The 20,525-nt window shown below is 40.6% G+C and overlaps 1 protein-coding gene across 1 annotated transcript in view; it reads right to left on the bottom strand.

Annotated features, from left to right (window-relative positions):
• The window catches only part of LOC136885338 (sodium/hydrogen exchanger 9B2), a 162,097-nt gene that overhangs the window by 20,329 nt on the left and 121,243 nt on the right, over positions 1-20,525 (bottom strand). The window contains exons 4-7 of the mRNA XM_067157851.2: positions 17,336-17,511; positions 12,680-12,786; positions 11,104-11,268; positions 1,471-1,614 (exon numbers count right to left, since the gene is read on the bottom strand). Coding sequence (XP_067013952.1) covers positions 1,471-1,614; positions 11,104-11,268; positions 12,680-12,786; positions 17,336-17,511 — 592 coding nt within the window. The remainder of the gene's footprint in view (positions 1-1,470; positions 1,615-11,103; positions 11,269-12,679; positions 12,787-17,335; positions 17,512-20,525) is intronic.

Below are 20,525 nucleotides of genomic sequence, written 5' to 3'. Positions count from 1 at the left end.
TTCTGGGGACATTGTTCAGTGCTGGCTGTACAAACTCTGTGAAAATTTACAACTGTCCGCCAGTCCGCTGCGGTAGGCGGACTTCTGTTTGACTAGGATGATGTAATATCACAGTGTACAGAGTCTGCACGGATGAAAGCGGCCAGTCCACGTGCACAGTCCGCTTGCTGTTTGACAGAGCCTTAAATGGTAGAGGAGTGCCAGTAAAATTAATCTCTAGTTAAATTGAAGATTACGTTTTATAACATGCAACTGAGCAATAAAGCTAAGTTTAAACCTCTGTTATAATACCAGCCCTAAGCTCTTATCTTATGCTTACCTCCAGTCTACACCAGTGAAATTACGAGTTATAATGTTTAATTCCTAATTTTAAATTAATTTTCCGCACTTGTTACTGCTTTGGTGATAAGGTGGTAATTTTTCCATACAGATTCTTTGGAGATGTATATCACTATCATCTGGATGTATCTGACAGATGTTTGCGACGTTGTTATGGTACTGATAGCAAATACTGACCCGAGATGAATATTTTAGTTATATATCATTTATTGTGTCCTGATCGGCATAGTGATGTATAAATCACTGTATTTATGTCATAAGGGCCAAAAATGAGGTTTTACTTAGAGTTGCTTCAAAACGAATACATGAAATTTGTATAATGTACAATATTTTATTTTACACTATATTGAAATTTTATTTAAATATTAACCGTAGAAACAACACTTTCAGGGCACAAACCACCAAACTGACTTAACACTGGAAAGTATGGCTTCCTTCTTAACAAATTGTAAGTATGAAGGGCGCATGCAATTTCAAAACAGATGACCCACCTACAAATGAAAATGAAAATTCACAGCCTGTTTCAGTCCTTCGACCAGATCAGGAATGGAATGAATGAAGCCCCCATCTGGCGACGAGGATAGGAATTGTGCCGGCTGCCGAAGCCTGTCACACTCCTCCGGGACAATGATTAATGACTGACAGATGAAATGAAATGATATTGGAGAGTGTTGCTGGAATGAATGATGACAGGGAAAACCGGAGTACCTGGATTAAAACCTGCCCCACCTCAGCTTTGTCCAACACAAATCTCACATGGAGTGACCAAGAATTGAACCATGGAATCCAGTGATGAGAGACCGGTGTGATTCCACATGGGCCACGGAGGCTCTTCACCTACAAATAATTTTTCCAATTTACATGAGAACTTCATTATTTGTGTTTTTACAGCAACATTTATTCATCAGCATGTTCAATAAAATTCAGAAACATTATGGACAATGTGTGGCATGTGGCATGTGGCATGTACATATTTTAAATAACATTTGAGTATTGTCTGTTTTGCTACACATGGTACTACAGATGTACTGAACACAACTTGAAAAAGCTGGGAGTTTTGTTGAGAGAAATTATAGTAATGTTTACGTTTATAAGTGTATTACTTGCTTTGGCATGATAAACTCAACTTACAGTTATAGCAACAGCGAGCACACCCAGTCCGAGCTCTACAGTGTGCACTTGTAGCACGCTTAGGTCTACAGCTGTCCCTATCAACCCGAATAGGATAGGCTGGAACACGGTCCATAGGATTGCATAGTTAGCTGCCACTGGATTCTGTAAAATAAAAATAAAAACTTAATCCTCTGATAGCCAACATATTCTGGGTGGATGGGGTGAAGAATCTACTAGAAGACATAGGAATGGGGTACCACTGGGAAAGAAATTTATCAAGGGATGATATGGGATTGTGTAAGAAGGTGGTCCAAAGAGTGAAAGACATAGAAAGACAAATAATAACAAGAGAACACTAGCAGAATATTGTATAATAAGTAAAAATGTTGCAATAAGAACTGAAATGTTAACAAAAAGGGAAATGAGAGGGATAATTTAGTGGCTGATGGGGAAATATTATAAGAACAAAGCAGTAAGACAAAAGAAATCGGGAGAATCAAAGTATTTTATGCAATAAGAATATGGAAATGGGACATCTACTAAGAGACTGTAAAGAAACAAGGAAAATCAGAGAGAAATATATAAGATGGGAAGGAGGTAATAGATAAGATTGAAAATGAATCTGAATATTACATTTTTGTTAAGTTGTTAAACAGAGAATGGAAGACACCAGGGAGAACAGCAAAACTATGTAATATTACAAGTAGAATGTGGGAAATTAAATATACAAAAAGGTGAAAACAAAGTAGAGGCATATACCTAGTAGTAAGAATATGCATGTGGAGGTATCCTGGATGCTACAGGGCCTCTTTTATAAACCTAGACCGAGCGTGCGGTGTTTGTACTCTGTGCTACAGCAGTTGCGGCAGCCCAACTTATGTCACACATGGCTTGTAATGTGTATACAATCTTATATGAAATCTTACCTTATAAAAGATGCTGGAAGTGTCATCCTTCATAATGAGGGCCTTCGTAAACACCATTAGTATTTTCTGCACCCAATAGTGAGAGTTATGACTGTTCACTCGACCATTAAGAAGAAACCAGGCCTCATCCCAAAAGAACACAAGCTGTGGTTTGAATAAACGATCATTCAATGATGCAAGATACCACTCACAATATCTCACTCTTATGGCTGGATCAGCAGGTTTTACACAATGGGCCCATGTAAACCTGTACGGTTTGATGTGTGACAGCTTTGTAGCTCTGACAGAAGAAGAAACCGAAGCCTTTACTTGTTGTGCTAATTTTGTGAGTGATTAATTCGGTGACCATCCAAGATTCGCACCAATGTCATCTAGCTTTTCCTCTGTTAAAACTGTTCGTGTGCGCGCTTGTTTTTTATTGAGCGCTGAGCCAGTAGTTTCAAATTTATTTACAATTAAATTACGTGAATATATGCTCGTGAAAGTGGCACTTCACCAGGAAATTGCTGAACAAATGCATTGCGCACCTGTCAAGCCGAATCATACTAAAAGTAACTTTTACATACGAAAATATCAGTGGCGCGCAAAGAACCCCATCTATCCCAGCACTTCTGGGGTAAATAACTTTGTATTTACATTTTCTTATTATTCGTTAGAACGCTTTTTATAAAGTTAAAAAACTGCGAACATCTAAGCCAAGCCAAGTACAGCTCTCTCGACAATCCACTCTCACTACTGCAGTTCAACTTCTCCAGTGAGCTGGGTTTCCTTGCCGGCGCGAAAGAGTGAAATTTAAGTCGCTTGGCTGACGCATGCACTTGAAGCTTCCTTGTCCTGGAAGCGGGGCAGGGCTGTAGGCCTTCCCCTGACAGCAATTTACCATGACAGGCCAGCTAGCTTGGTTAAGGTATGTTAGTTTTAATACTTGACACTCAAAGTGTTCAGCGCCACACACTAGAGACTACAAGAAAAATATCAACATGTTAACAGTATAGCCACTTGCACATCGTCTTATTAATAAAAATAGAGCCAGTTTATGAAATCAATTGTAATATAGAAGAAAATATTTTATTTTTGGATTTCGGCATGTATAAAGCTTTTCGAGCAGTGCATTGATAGCACATGTAGAGTATGTGTTCTAATAGCCACAGAAAAATATTTAGGTTGCCCAGCGTGAACACAGAGCTAAGTGCAAACTAAAAGCTTGTTGCTTGTTGTTTTAAGGGGCCTAACATCGAAGGTCATCGGCCCGCAAACTAAAAGAATTTTATATTTGATTGTCAGTGATGGTGGTATATAGTAAATTTTTGTAGTGTTCCTCTTGGATTATAGGTGAAGGTTTTGTGAGTTCTGTGGCATTCTTCATGAATACAGAGATGCCAACTTTCAAGAGAGGTAATTCGTAATGCAGCCGTTAGGGCGGGGGGCGGTCGCAGATTTTTTTTTTCCCCCCGTAATCTTACTAACTTACATATCATTAAATTTAAAGCTTGTAGTTCCTGTTTGGTAAACGTACGCTGGCGACATGCTTTTTCTTTTCATATCATGTTCATCCTCTGCACTAACAGAGCACTTAACAGTTCGGAGTTCATATTAGCACGAAATTCAGTCTTGTTCTTCATCATGCGCATCCGAAACATCGCGGCTACACACACTACAAAACATGTATGAATGAGATTTTGAGGAATGCATTAAACAAGGCCATTCTTCCGAGTATACCTCCCTAAATTTTTCAACTATATTTATTACTAACGTCACTAATCACGGTAACGTAATCACACGTATTTTCCTGCACAAGAAATCGCTTCATTATTTCGCATTTCGTAACACACGATTAGCATATATCCTAGAAGAGCAATATATGTAAATTTGGCAACCAAAATCGCAATAAATACATCTTCAACAGTCACACAGCACACAGTATTCACAATTAAACGGAGTTTGTCACCATTTTACCGCCAAAACAAAGACAAAAGAACTCGCATACTTGCATGGAAGTCTGATTATGTGACGAACAAAGACAACAACTCCGCAAGATATACCACTTCACAGGTGCCTATATTTCCGGAACTGGAAGCACACACTGCGTTCGGCGCGTGAAAACTCGAAATATTCATAAACGAGGGACAGGAAAGGGGTATAAATTATTAATGAGAAATCCGAAAATAATATTCTGAGAATTCAAGCCACCTTGTGTATTCTTTTGAACACTTCATACACTTAGATTTAAAAATTAAAAAAAATCGTAATTTGTAGTGTGTGATTCGTAAAGGCGTAATTATGATGGGTAATTCGTAATTATTACGATTAAATCGTAATAGTTGGCATCTCTGTGAATATAATGTGTGTTATACATCATGACAAATATTTTCCCTCATTTGTCGTTGATGCACGTACACTCGGTAAGTAAGTGAAACTAAACTTCGGCAATGGTAAATTCCTTCTTTCTCTCTTAATCTGCTTACCATCCACGATTGGTTTTTCCTCGGACTCAGCGAGGGATCCCACCTCTACCGCCTCAAGGGCAGTGTCCTGGAGTGTGAGACATTGGGTCAGGGGATACAACTGCGGAGGATGAGCGGTACCTCGCCCAGGCACTTGCTATCCTGAACAGGGGCCTAGTAGGGGGATGGGAATATTGGAAGGGATAGACAAGGAAGAGGGAAAGAAGCAGCCGTGGCCTTAAGTTACGTACCATCCCGGCATTTGCCTGGAGGAGAAGTGGGAAACAACGGAAAACCACTTGGAGGATGGCTGAAGTCGGAATCGAACCCACCTCTACTCAATTGACCTCCCAAGGCTAAGTGGACCCCGGTCCAGCCCTCGTACCACTTTTCAAATTTCGTGGCAGAGTCGGGAATCGAACCCAGACCTCCAGGGGTGGCAGCTAACCACTACACCACAGAGGCGGATGACAGTAAATTACCAGTTAAATTTTGCTGATTCAGTTTAGGTTAGGCTTTATAAGTTAAAAACAAATAGCTAGTCCCAATGTATTTTTGTGAAAACCATGACTGTACTATCACGAAGCATCACAGGGTGAAACTGTAAGTACATTGTTTAAAATCTGCTGTAGATTAAGCTATGATGGTGTCGTCACTGCTGTAAATATCAATTTGGAAATATGTGCGAGTGTGTGATTGAAAATATTCTTGAAAGACCTTTCTCAGGTAGACCTTTCTATGAAAAATGCAGCCTTATAAAACGGTAATGTTGGATTTTAGAGAGTGTAGTGGGGCTACAATTGCTTATATTTAAAAAGCAATTTTGCAGCTGGGGTAACAAATGTGTCCACCGCACGCCACTGGAAAATATGGTATGGCAACGATAACTTGTCTCTGATATTCAGACTGACTATTGAGGCTAGTCGAATACGCTCCTTGCAAGGTCAAGAACTATGCGCGCACCTCCCATACAGCTGCCTAGATCACTGAGAGTAGAAACACTGCTGGATGGTCTGGGTTTATAAGGGAGACCCTGTATAACTTAATTTAAGTCTAGGAAGAAACTTAACGGCTAAATGTATCTAATCATTAATTAAAGATACGTCCGAGAAGTATTTACACAGTATATTAGTAAATTATACTTAAATAATTTTGTAACATTTTCTTTGTTGAATTATATTTTGTAGTGCATTAAAAACGAATCAACTGCATTGTTGTTATGATTACAATAAATGAATACTCTCCCCCCCCCCACCCACCAACGGCCGTAGCCATGTTGAAACACCGGATCTCGTGAGATCTCCGAAGTTAAGCAACATTGGGCGTGGTCAAGATTTGGATGGGTTGCCACGCGCTGTTGGTGGGGGGGTAAGGGAATGGAGGAGCGGACAGGAACTAGCCACCCTACCGTATGTAAACTCTGGCTCAGGCACACCTCTGCAGAGGTTCGGACCTGCCTTTGGGCAGAATACACCCTTAACTTATCTTACCTCCCCCGCCCCCCAGTTAGTGTCATTGTCTTGTTTCCATTGGTAAATGGTTAGCATATGGGCCTTTGGCACAAGGGGATTCGGGTTTGATTCCCGGCAGGGTCAGGGATTTTAAATGCCGTTGGTTTATTCCTCTGGCTCATGGGCTGGGTGTTTGTGCCATCTTCAACATTAGAATTCATCATTGGTAAGGCCCCATCGCAGTATCCCCCTGCCCATCGTAAGAGGCGATTAAAAGGGGTCCCAGGGGCTCTCAACTTGGGAGCGTGAGGCAATGACCATGGGGCCCTCATCTCAGTCCTGACATTGCTTCCACTAAGTTGTGTCAGTCTCCTAATTTTCATCTGTCCTATCCAACCTCACTTGGTCAATTCTTGTTCTTTTCTGACCCCGATGGTATTGAGTTTGTGAATCCTAGGGAGCCTTTCATTTTCATGCTGTTTGTGACCCTTTCTTCCTTTGACCGATACCTTTGTTTTTCCAAGTGTCGGACTAGTGTTAATAGACTATGATTGCCTAGTTGTACTTCCTCTTAAAACAATAATCACCACCACTACCATTCACAAAGTACAGGTCACCTGCTTCGTAAAACCCATTTGAATTCACTCGCGAAGCAATCTGATTGGCTAACTTCAGCAGTTGATAAAATGGTAATGGTGTGGGATATCAAATTACCATTTTCAAATTATTTATCAGCATGACCAACACTCTAACCCTTATATACCTGGTTCACAGTGTTTCCAACCACCCTATATAACCTTGTGCTCAACCCTCCTATCCCTAAACTCAAATTTTGAGTTTCAAGCAATTCTGCGCAGCGCTTTCTTGTGATACCATAACAAACAAACAGGCAAGTAAGTAAATAAATTAACAAACAGACAAGTAAACAAATGGGTTGCTCTCCAAGAAATCCAGTTTTTAGAGGATGGTTGCCTAGTTGTACTTCCTCTTAAAACAATAATCACCACCACCACCACCGAAATCCAGTTGCCAACGGTTTCCAAACTGAAGCACCTGAGATCATGCCTACAAAGAGACGGTGAGCTAGAGGATGAAATACAACACAGGATAAAATGCGGCTCATTCAACCGGTAAAAGATGAGCGGAGTACTGATCATGAATATGCCACTTGTAGCCACAGCATCTTTGCCAACCAAGAACTACGATACCAACTAATTTTTTTTTTATCAATTTGTTTTACGTCGCACCGACACACATAGGTCTTATGGTGACGATAGGCACTGACTAATGTGACGTCTCTTCCGTCACGCATTTTGTCACATTACGTTACATAAATTTTCGGATGTCCTGCAGCATGTGTTCCATGTCAAAATAAACAAGTGAAGAAATAAAACAAACAGAGAGACAAAATTAGAACTGAACCTATTTTCGACTTTTGTGCACATAATCTGAGGTAAGTAACAAAATATAAGACAAAAATTTGAAGTGTACAGTATATAAGATCAGGCATTGAGAGCCTCCATGGCTCAGGTGGTAGTGTGCCGGCCTCTCACCGCTGGGTTCTGTGGTTCAAATCCCGGTCACTCTCTTTGAGATATGTGCTGGACAAAGCAGAGGCAGGACAGGTTTAGCTCCGGGTACTGTGGTTTTCCCTGTCATATTTCATTCCAGCAACAATTTCCAATATAATTTCATTTGTCATTCATTAGTCACTGCCCCAGAGGAGTGCAGCAGGCTTCGGCAGCCAGCACAGTTCCTATCATTGCCGCTAGATGGGGTCTTCATTCATTCCATTCCTGACCGGATTGAATGACTGGAAACAGGCTGTGAATTTTCTTATAAGGTTAGGCATTATGAAGAAAACTTTTTTATGTATCATTTAAAATCTCCAGAATTTCCATCGGTTACATTCGGGAGATAATGGGTTCGAATCCCACAATCTGCAGCCCTGAAGATGTTTTCCTATTTTCACGTCAGGCAAATGACCTGCACCTTAATTAAGGCCACAGTCACTTCCTTCCCAGTCCTAGCGCTGTCCTATCTCATCGTCGCCATATGACCTGTCTGTATCAATGCAATGTAAAACAATAGCAAAGCAGTATTCTATTGGCTACGTTTACAAATTAATTTTGTTTATAAAATTAATAACATCAATATTTGCATACTGCTAGCAAACATGCTAAGTGTATGATCTGTTAATTTTTGTTTTGTTTTTGAAGCAGACATCAACTGCCTTGTCAATAACATGACCTAGTTTTTCTTTCTTTGCTAGTAACTAGTTTCTAACTTTGGAGCATGGGTTGGCGACCACGGGGCCATTAGCTGAGTCCTGGCATTTCTTCCACTTACATGTGCCAGGTTTCTCACTTTCATCTATCCTATCCGACCTCTCTTAGTTAACTCTTGTTCTTTTCCGACCCCGACGCTATTAGGTTTGCGAGGGCTAGGGAGTCTTTCATTTTCACGCCCTTTGTGGCCCTTGTCTTCCTTTGGCCGATATCTTCATTTTTTGAAGTGTCAAGTCCCTTTCGTTTTTTCCCTCTGATTAGTGTTATATAGAGGATGGTTGCCTGGTTGTACTTCCTCTTTAAACAATAATCACCACCACAATCTTCCATGACACTTGCAATTGGAAGTTTGTCATTGAAAATCATGTGTGGAAAGTTAATGTGAAGTTTTGAAAGCAACACCAGTAAATGTTGAAAACATAATTAAGCAACGCAGTAGGATGGAGTGAACTAGGACAATATTAAACCAAACTAGTTGGCCATGTGGTTAGGGTCGTGTAGCTGTGAACTTGCATTTACGAGATGATGGGTTCGAATCCCACTATCAGTAGTCCTGAATATGGTTTTCTGTCTTTTCCCATTTTTACACCAGGCAAATGCTGGGGCTGTACCTTAATTAACCTTTTGCACTCCTATGTCAAGCACGCTCGACATTAAAATAATAGACTTGCACTCCAACATCGAGTTCCACTCGACATGACAATATCTCGTACTTTCAGCACTCCTATGATGACTGTGCTGTGTTCCAGTATTGTAGAGCTGTATAGCTCTCTCCGAGAGAATACCTTTCCCTATTTGCTATAGTTTGCAGGATTGTAATGACTTCATAACTTCTGTTATTCTAGGACGTTTATGACAGTTTACTGATGGTAGAGAAGATGAAAAGGGGCACGAAAGGACACTGATTTGACAGCATTGAAGAGATCAAGAAAAAAACGAGGGAGGAGCTGTCAGCCGTTTCTAAAGATGACTACAAAAATGTTTCGAACAGTGGAAGCACCAGTGGGACAAATATATTAGTTGTAATGGGGAGTATTTTGAAGGGGATAAGGTTGTTTTGTAAAAAATTTGAAAATATATAGCTTTTAAAAAATAATTGTATTTTTAGGTACCCTCTCGTAACATGTAAGTTAACATAATTATATTTTGTACTAGATAGTTTAGCAGTATTCACTTCCTGCAGCTATTTATAGTGCAGACATTAATTCGGAGTGGAGCAGAAAGCATATGCTACCCAAGGGTAATGGAGTTCAAAAGGTTAAGGCCACAGCTGCTACCTTCGCAATCCTAGCCCTTTCCCATTCTGCTGTCGCCGAATACCTTCAGTGTGTTAGTGCATCGTTAAACTATTAACAAAAGAAATAACGACACTGTATAGGCTTTTGTGCTTATGCCGTGTCAAGAAAATAAGGTGAAATTCTTTACGTTTCGCAGAGAACTATGGTCTGCGTCGTCAAAAGAAATCTCGAATGTCCACGAGAAAGGCTTCTTAAACAATGACTCTTTGAATTCAGATGTTATAATAGAAGTGGAAATGGTATGTTCATTCGTCGCCAGATGGCTCCCAGGACTCGGCACAACACTAGCGTTCGAAGCGGAAGCTGACCGAACCATCAGGACCAGTCTAAGTGGTTTGCATAATGTGTGTATGTAACATATGACATTGACAGGTGTATGACATAGACACAAGCCTGGAATGAAACATCTGGCGACGAGGAACGTACGAATATGGAAAACACCAAGACGAAATAACAAGAGTGAAGGGACAGGGAAGGGAACTACCTACGTAAATTCTTAATGGCTGGCAACCAGATATTACTTGATAGCCGATGTCCCTGTTGAAATTGTTAGGATTTCTACGTATTTCCACAGCTTCCTGTATAATCCTGGACCTGTAGTGTCTAGTGTGGGTAAGAGCTCAAGCATCCTGGAACATTACATCATTACCCGATGATAGAGCGTGCTCAGCTATTGCCGATTTGTCTGGTTGGTTGAGACGAATATTACGTTCATGTTCTTTGATACAGGTACAAATCGACCAGCATGTTCGGCCGATGTATACCTTACCGCAAGTACAGGGAATTTCGTACACACCAGAATGTCCTTGGTTTTAGTCAGACTGTGAGCAATTTTATTGGTGGTGTCAAACACGGGCCGTGAAAGCATCAATGGCAACAAAAGAAATAATATTAACTTCAATCATAGATGTCGCAGGATGGAATCTTCAAGTATAACAAGAAACTTAATGCAGTATGTATGATTTTTTAAGTTCCAGTGCTTAAGAGAACTGTAACTATGAAAATTCTTTTGAGCCCAGCCTGCATAGTATATTAGTCTCTCTCTTTGTCATTAATTTCATTTGAGAGAGTGTTGCCCACACAATGGGTGGAGTAGAATCCCTAATTTTGCCAGACAGAGCATGTGAATGAATGTGGTGATCATCTCCATATACCTGTGGGCTCAGAACAATTTCTTCTTCGAGTCTGGTTGTCTCACCGTTTGGCCCCTTAAAAGTAAAACACATGCACACAATAATACTTACACTGTTTGGTGCACTTCCCTCTCTCCTCCAGCCTTGAACTGCCACGAACGCTGACACCACACAGCCGAGAGGCCCTGCCCCTTCGTAACCGATCTTGTTAGATCCGAACATGACGAACACACACCCGGCACCCAACAGCAGTGTTCGTAAAGTTGTCGCATATTTCTGAAACATTGAATCCCCAAACCAAGTTGATTATTCTGGTCAATCAAATATTAATTTGTTTACACATCAGGTCTTTTCCCTGGTGATAGATCACAACAAACACTAATTAATAACAGGCTAGGTATCAGCTCCTTTAGATTGGGTGGCTAGAATAGCCACAATCATACGTGCATTACTTTTACAGCATATTTTTGTTTGATAGCATGTCTGGTGCTTCCTATACAACAAGTATGTTAGGTCATCGCAGCTGGAAGTGAAAGAAAAATTGCCATATTGTTATGTTGTCATTCGACTGTCGTCCATTTGTTGCAGTGTTATGTTCCACTAGAATTCTAGTTAATATAGTTGATAATTATAATTTTCAGAAACACGTTGAAAACGCCATGTCAGTGATTTATTTCAGTGTAATAGAGAGTTTCCCCACTCTTTCCTCTGAAAAGGTGATACACGTGCACTATGATGTGGCACTCACAGCCATGATGACTTTATTTCACTCATTTTTCATAGGATTTACATGTGCAATATAACACAAAAATCATTATTAAGCTTTTAAGTGTGCTCCTTGTATTTTTTGTAATATTGAGTCTTGCATTAAGAAACTGAAGATGTCCCCATGATGGGATGAAAGATTTATTCCTATTGTAAAATAATGTAAAATTGAAAAGTATAATACAAATTGTGTTGTACTGGGCAGACCTACTCATTTGATAATTGGATATCATAGTCAACATGGATTTTTTAAACAGATTAAATTCATTAATTGTGAGTGTACTCGAAATAATCTTTCAACATATTAGATCGTATTCAGTACATATTGGAGAGATCCCACTGGTGTTCAGTTAGCCATCTTTGTTCTGAACTTAAAATATCTTTAATATGTACTGGTACCATATGTACTGAATTTGCCTTTGCTGGTGAGAGGTAGTGTTTACAGTACACTGTATCTTCTGGTATGGGCTAGAACAAATTTGTTACTTTCATCGACCTGTCTCAGTCTTATTCTTGGCTTTGACCATATGAAAGTGACCGAGGTATGAGCGATGCTAGTAATACAATTCCTCGTGCAGCTAGTCTCTATTATGAATGGTGTGGAAATATCACTTATAGGGTCGGTTGGAACATGCATTTCAGTGGGCTTGGCAGACTGATATGTAATAGCAACTTCTGGCTCGGTGAGGAAAGCAGCGGGAAACTACCTCACTCCTCATTTCCTTAGTATGCCTCTTCAGTGATGTCTAGGCTATCTATGACAGCTGTTGGTGGAGCTGTAGAGGATCAGACCAGCCTTCGGGCTGAATACCCTACATACAACATACATGCACTGAATATGATCTAATACGTTTATTTTGTGTTCAAAAGTTCATGAATCAACCAATAGTTACTATTTTAGACATATAGACACCATACTTACATCATTGCTGGATGGCATATATTTGAGCAGAAATCCCCAGGCAACGCCAAAGCACAGTCCATAGATTATGCTCAATGGTCCTTCTAATATCTTGTTGGTTAGATTGTCTGAAACAGGGGATTTACATAAGGACATAAGTAAATCTATATTGTAATTTGATAAAGTTTTCTTCCCGGTAATGGAACTGGCGTAGTTCCAAGGCCCTCTGCTTTGTACCATATGGTAGCTGGCATCATCGTTTCTAGCACTTCAGTGGCGATAAACTAGTTTAAAGCAGTAGCATGGTAGTGTATTGTTAAGACGGTCTCATGCTGTTAGTAGGAGCTGAGGTTTGAAGCCTTGTTATAAACTCAACAGAGCTACCTTCATTACATAATGTTTAATATACAAATTAATATATCTTCATGTGGTAGAGATATAGAGTCCGCCCCGCAAGGATTATAACCTATGTATGAGTTTCACTGCTGCTATTCTTACCTAGGAATGATTCTGGAGGAGAGATGTGTAAATTATGGCTGCCAGGGACCAACCCACCCACCCCTAGACTTATATTTACTTTTATAACCTAAAGTAATGGTCCAGGCGCCATTATTCATTGCTTCTGCCAAAGATCGTGGTTGGCTGAGATATGGTATTTTTGCACATCCAGAGAACAGTGGCCCCAATGGGGCCATACTACTTTCAAGAGGCTTTATCTATAGCCGCTGTGCATACTGTTCACACGGCAAGAAAAAGAATACACAATTAAAAATAGGAAAGGATTTCCACCAATCAATACTTGTTTATTGCATATATTAAGCTACTGGACCGGTTTTGACCTCATATACAAGGTCATCTTCAGCTGAACCATACATACATATTTATATAATGAAGCTTTGATTAAGATTGTATTGTCAAAGGAATGCTATATGATGATGATGTACATTTAGTCACATACAAATGGGGTATGTCTTAGCGTGAACTGGCGTATATGTCATTATGTACAATATTGCAACTGTATGTCTAAAATATTATGTTGAAGGTCTTAAAATTAGTGTATAAAACATATCTTTACTTAAACTAACTTATATATATATATATATATATATATATGTGTACAAGATAAATACAATATATAAAAGCACTTCATGCATATGAACATTCGTTCTTGCTACACTAATGAAGATTATAGACTACGAAAAAGAATACAGCCATATCTCACCAACAACCAACAGTTGGCAGCAGTTCTATTCTACTTACCTCAGCGCTACTAGCGGAAACCTAAGTATTAAACAAAGCAGAGTCACTTCACGGGCACCACACAGTGGCGCCTCATGTTACTAACATTTCAGGGTGACTCTATCGTTATGCCCGTCATGACTGCTAGGGGACAGTCCCTCAGATGTAGCAATTCCTACAGAGACTCGTCTGAGAGAAGAAGTCAGAGACTTTCATCGGCAACAAGGAAACTGACTGCAGTTTAACTCAGACAGTTTGGAACTATTATGTGTATTTCTTCAGCATTTGTGGCAACAAGCCACTAGTTATATGTTAATGATCTCTTGTAACATTTTGTTTATAGGTGTATAAGTTATGGCAACTATTTCTTTCCCTCACATTTTCATAGTCATTCAGTCCCATGCAAATTAATCGGAACAATGGAATTTTTTTCAATATTTTCTCAATGGTTAATGACAGTGTGCTACACATGACTTAGTTCCTGCCCTCTCTGCATGTTATTTGTGCTGTTATTCACTGATGTTTAATTTGTATGGCGATTGTTGTGGATAAAAGTGGTACTTATTTCAAAGTGAGTCACTTTGGAGGGTTTTCGAGGTGGTTGTATTACCTATTTCTTCAATGGATACGACTCCCAGGAAGCGTAGTGCGATTATAGCATTATCTCAAAATACTTCTATGACACAAAGAGAGTTAGGTACTAAATCTGGTGTCGGTGTAGGTACTATAAATAGAATTATTCAGCGATACAAACAAACTGGATCAATTTCAGCAAAGAAAATGGCAAACTGTGGAAGGAAAAAGAAAATAACGCCAACTGATGACCATTTTCTCCTCAGGAGAAGTAAATTAAACCTTACACTAACTGCTGTGGACTTGGCTTGTGAACTGGGGGAAAAGGGAGTTAATCTGCACATTTGTAATGCTCACCGTAGACTTCTGTCAGCTGGAAGGAAAGTCTGCAAACCTGTAAAGAAACACCTTCTAAGAAGGTCTTCAAAGAAACGTCTTTTGTGGGCGTGTAGTTATTATGACTGGACAGTGGAACACCAGATGAGAGTTATTATCAAGTGTAGGGGCAGAGGGTTCAATATGTGCGCCGAGCAAATAATGAGGCAATAATTTGCAACAGACAGTAAAACACCCCGTGCGGAAGACTAGAGATAGGAAGTTCATATTCGCAGGATATGTTCATTAGTATGTTCTGCAGAAACGATTAGCATTTCAGTCACCTAGGTTCAGCTTGTGTCCTGTTGCCTAGTAGGCACTGGGTCCTCCATGGGCACTGATAACTTGTTCCATGCGTGACGGCATTGACGCGTATAAGGCGCGAATGGTGTCCTGAGGTATAGCCATCCATGTTGCATTCACCTGGTTCCACAGTTTACCTTTGATGGTTGGCACTGGCTCACAGCGCTGTACCCGTCGTTTCACCATATCCCATACATTATCGATTGGCGACAAGTCCAGTGATCAGGTGAGCCAGGGCAACAGTCTGACATCCTGTGGCAGCAAGAAGGCACGTGTTTGTGCAGCAACATGTGGTCACGGATTGTCCTGCTGAAATATGGCATTTGGGGTGTTGTGCATAAAGGGTACGGTTACTGGTCGCAGGATGTCATTCACATAGGTCAAACTGGTCACAGTGCCCTGGACATGCACCAACTGTGATTTGTGGTTGTACCCAATAGCACCCCACACCATAAGGCTTTGAGTTGGCGCTGTATGTCTTGTGTGAATGTAGTCAATGTGATGCCTCTCCCCTTGTCTGCGGCAAACCAAAATGCAGCCATCATTTTCAAACAAACAGAAACCAGATTCATCCAAAAACACTATCTGCTGCCATTCCTGTCCCCAGTGATGTTGTTCCATACACTATTGCAGTCTAGCATGTTTATGCACATTAGTCCAAAGAGAAGTGGACGGTGCGCCGGTAAACCGGAATATAATAAACGGCAACGGACTGTCACTGTTGATAGTGTATGATGTGTTACACTGTTCCACTGTTGTGCCAGAGCTGAGGAGGACGCAGATCTGTCCTGCAATGCCCTTCAGATGAGGTGTCAATCTTCTTGGCAGGGAGGGTCTGTGTGGTCCCACCAGACCTATCTCGTCGTGTTCTACGGTTTTCTGTGAACCATTCTGCACAAACCTGTTGCACTGCCGACCCACTTCGTCCCACACAAGCAGAAATTTCCTGAATGGATGCATCACGTTCTCTCATGCCAATAATGCGCCCTCTTTCAAACTCGCTCATTCGATGATACAGTTCTCGCATACATCTGCGAGGCATCCCGCATGTCTGCTCAAGGCATGCTGATCCATTACCTTCCGTTTATAAGGACAACGGAGCCGCAGGGACATTTTACCAGTCGGTGGTGATGCATCGAGATATCAATGTGGCCCTTGAACCTGAGAGCCAACATGGTTCAAATGCTAATCATTTCTTCAGAACATACTAATGCACATGTCCTGTGGTTATGAATTTCCTATCTCTAGTCTTTCAAGGAGTTCTGTTTTTTATGAACATGAGAGTAATAATTAGTAACACATCCCAGAGATTTATGAAGCAGTGTAGGTAAAAATACAGTTAGCAGTACTGATTAGATGAAGAAGGGCCTTGGAATCAATTAATTCATTTATTTATTTATTTGTCTTTTTGAAAGTACACAGGCAGTAAGCCCAATGCGGGAGGTTTAAAACATTAACATATAAAATGAAGACACTTCAGACAAGTAAAAGGGAAATGGGTTTCAGACTGCGTTTCCCCTTTCCAGATAGGTTTCAGACTCCATTCCAGTGCGTTCCGGCACCATTGCCTCCCTACTTTCTACATGGCCAAACTACTTCAGTCTTCCCTTCTGGATCTTCGAAAGTAATGTCCTGTTTCCACCTCCTGGCAGAGTTTTTTGTTCCTGATCTTGTCCTTCCTGGCCACCAGGATCATGGTGCAGAAACTACATCCTCTCACCATAATTTTCGTTAATATTAATTTTAAAAGATCACCATATCGAGAAGAAAATTTATGTGATCGTGGTCCCTGCTTGGAGTCTACTCGGGCAGTTGTATCGTGGCTTCATTACAGTTTGAACGCAGTAAGGACAAGCGCATATGAGACAGAGAATACCGTTCCGAGAGTGCATGCAAATAGCAGGAAGCATGGTTGTTGTTCTGCTAGCCTTACCAACATCTAGATTTGATTTTCAAGTTTTACATTAAAGATTACAGAATATAGTAGAATAGTATTGCTTTAAGGAGCCTTTCTTCTTTTCTATTTTCGCCTACTTGAGATGGGAAATCAGAATACAAGGGGGATACTGGAGAGAATGTTGCTTTTATTGTGACATTTCAAATAGTTTATAACTGAAAAATAGTGATGAAAATGTTATAGGATGGGAGATTTGGTTTGAATGTTACTGATCATAATAAGAGGCTCACCTGAAGAGAAGATGATGCTGAGGATGATGTGGAAGGTGGAAATGCCAATGATGTCATCCAAGCTGGCAGCAGCTACAATGAGAGTTGGGATCCCTCGACCAACTCCATACCCCCTCTCTTGTAGTGAGAACAGACAGGGGATGACCACTGCAGGAGACACGGCAGCCAGTACAGACCTAACACACACACATATACACACCTCTCACTTAAAGATGCCTACACTCAGAGACCCTGGAATGAATCAGTGGGGTTGATAATGATTTTGGTTTGTCCCTTAACAAGCAGATAGATCATCAGTCGCTGAACGCTCGCTGCTAGTAGGTCATGACATACAGTACAACAACACCAAGCCCCGAAAACACTGACATGATTCATTTATTCATTTTTTGTACTCTAATATTATAAAAAAAGAGAACGTTTTTGAGTTTGTACTGTGAAACCTATAACACAATCTCATGGTGCTACGTTTCTTTTTCACTGAGCACAGGTTTTCATTGAGACAGGTAAACGTGATGTAAGGTACATTGCACTCATGTATTGTGTACTGGGGTTCTGCACAGTAGTCTGAGATGTTTTGTAGTCAGTTTATCACATTGTGGACCTCTGTGCACTTTACTGATCGTTACACAATAGGGACACTACAATAAATATCCTTTTCACTACTTTTCATAAACTCTTTCTTTCTTTCTTTCTTTCTTAATCTATTTACATTCCAAGGTTGGTTTTCCCTTCAGGCTCAGCGAGGGATCCCACATCTACCGCCTCAAGGGCAGTGTCCTGGAGCGTGAGATTTTGGGTCGGGGAGATACAGCTGGGGAGAAGGACCAGTACCTCGCCCAGGTGGCCTCACCTGCTATCCTGAACAGGGGCCTTGTAAGGGATGGGAAGATTGGAAGGAATAGACAAGGATGCAGGAAGGAAGCAGCTGTGGCAGCAGTTAGGTACCATCCCGGCATTTTCTTGGAAGAGAAGTGGGGAAACCATGGAAAACCACTTAAAGGATGGCTGAGGTGGGAATCAAACCCCACTGTACTCAGTTGACCTCCTGAGGCTTAGTGGACCTCGTTCCAGCCCTCATACCACTTTTCAAATTTCGTGGCAGAGCAAGAATTGAACCCTCCAAGGGTGGCAGCTAGTCACACTAACCACTACAGCACAGAGGCAGCCTTTCATAAACTCAAGGGAGTTAAATTTCTTGTAACAATTACAATTTGTTAATTGTACAAGAATTGATTTCTGGACATAACTTGCAGGATTATGAACATTATTTCTTTTCTTATAGATTCAAAGAAAATAAAAAATGAAGAGCCAGACTGAGTAGCTCAGACAGTAGATCTCTGGCCTTCTGACTCCAACTTGGCAGGTTCGATCCAGGTTCAGTCCAGTGGCATTTGAAAGTGCTCAAATACTCCAGCTGCATTTCGGTAGATTTACCGGCATGAACAAGAACTCTAGCAGGACAGCATTCTGGCACCTCAATGTGTCCGAAAATTGTAACAATACATGGTTAGTGGGACATATAACCAATAATATTGTTATAAATTCAAAAACTTGTAAACACTTCAGCTACATAGATAAAATTGTATACAAAGACTCAGACCGTCTAGCCCTAAGCAGCTGTATGGGAGGCGCACGCATAGGAGCATGTGCGTGTTCAACCTAGCTTCAATAGCCTGTCTGAATCTCAGTTGTTAACATGGTGAGACAATGTATTTTCCTATGTAAAAGTTATTTAAGTTCTAGTTGGCTCAATGGGAACACAATGCATTTGTTCAGTAATTTCCTGGTGAAGTGCCACCTTCATGAGCACAGATACATGTATTGTAAATAAATTCAAAACTACCGGCTCAGTCCTCAGTTAAAAAGATGCTCGCACACAAACTTTTTTTAACAGAGAAAAAGGTAGATGACATTGGTGCGAATCTCGAATGGTTACCGAATAAATCACTCGCAAAATTAGCACAACAAGTAGAGGTTTCGGTTTCTTCTACACACAGAGCTACAAAGCTGTTACACATCAAACCATACAGGTTTCCACAGGCTCATTGTTTAAAACCTGTTGATCCAGCCACAAGAGTGAGATACTGTGAGTGGTATCTTGCATCATTGAATGATCATTTATTCGACCCACAGCTTGTGTTCTTTTGGGATGAGGCCTCATTTCATCTTAATGGTCGTGTGGACAGTCATAACTCTCCTAATGGTATTAAGTCCCTCATTATGAAGGATGACACTTCCAGCATCTTTTATGCTTAAAGCAGGGTGGCCGCGCGTGACATAAGTTGGGCTGAGGCAGCTGCTGTAGCGCAGAATACAAACACCACGCGCTCGGTCTGGGTTTATAAGAGAAACCCTGCATTTTCCGCTGTATACTGAGAAACAGTTTCTGTTTCTGCATTGGGCTGGTTGCGGTAAGTAAAGGTACTTTTGTACATATTTTAGTTTTTATCTCATGGGGCCATGGAATATTTCTCTTAATACCAGGTTTCCACTATGTACAGGTTCTGTTGCAAGCAGGTTTCACTGTATGTATGGAGGGTAATCTCAGGAACAACTCAACAAATTTCAGTTGTTCCTTCATCATTAGAAAACAGCAGCGAGGGAATTTTCTGGGCATTGCCACTTGGAAACTGATAAGGTCAAGGAGAGGATGAGGTTCTTTCTAGCCTTATACTAACTTTTTATGGGGATAAAATATTTTTCCAAGTACAATATCCAATATATAGAATTATAAGAACAGTAATAATAAATGAGGAAAAAATGACTTGAAAGTACTGAATTTCAAGACTCCCAAAGACAATGGGTTGGGATATAGTACCATGTCTGAAGTACTTATTTGATTATTATTTGCATGAAGGAGCTATACCAAATGAATGGAGAGTTACTATGTTGCTATAATAGCCCCTATATATAAAGGAAAGGGTGAAAAACATAAAGCTGAAAATTACAGGCCAGCCAGTTTGACATGCGTTGCACGTAAGCGTTGGGAAGGCATTCGTTCTGATTATATTAGACATGTTTGCGAAATTAATAACTGGTTCGATAGAAGGCAGGTCGGGTTTAGGAAAGGTTATTCCACTGAAGCTCAACTTATAGGATTCCAGCAATATGTAACAGATATCTTGGATTCAGGAGGTCAATTGGACTGTACTGCAATTGACATATCTAAGGCATTTGATAGGGCGGGTCA

This window comes from Anabrus simplex, chromosome 14, assembly GCF_040414725.1.
Source record: "Anabrus simplex isolate iqAnaSimp1 chromosome 14, ASM4041472v1, whole genome shotgun sequence".
NCBI classification, from domain to species: Eukaryota; Metazoa; Arthropoda; class Insecta; order Orthoptera; family Tettigoniidae; genus Anabrus; species Anabrus simplex.
Note: the sequence above shows the minus strand (reverse complement) of the source record. Positions and strands in the feature narration are given on the sequence as shown.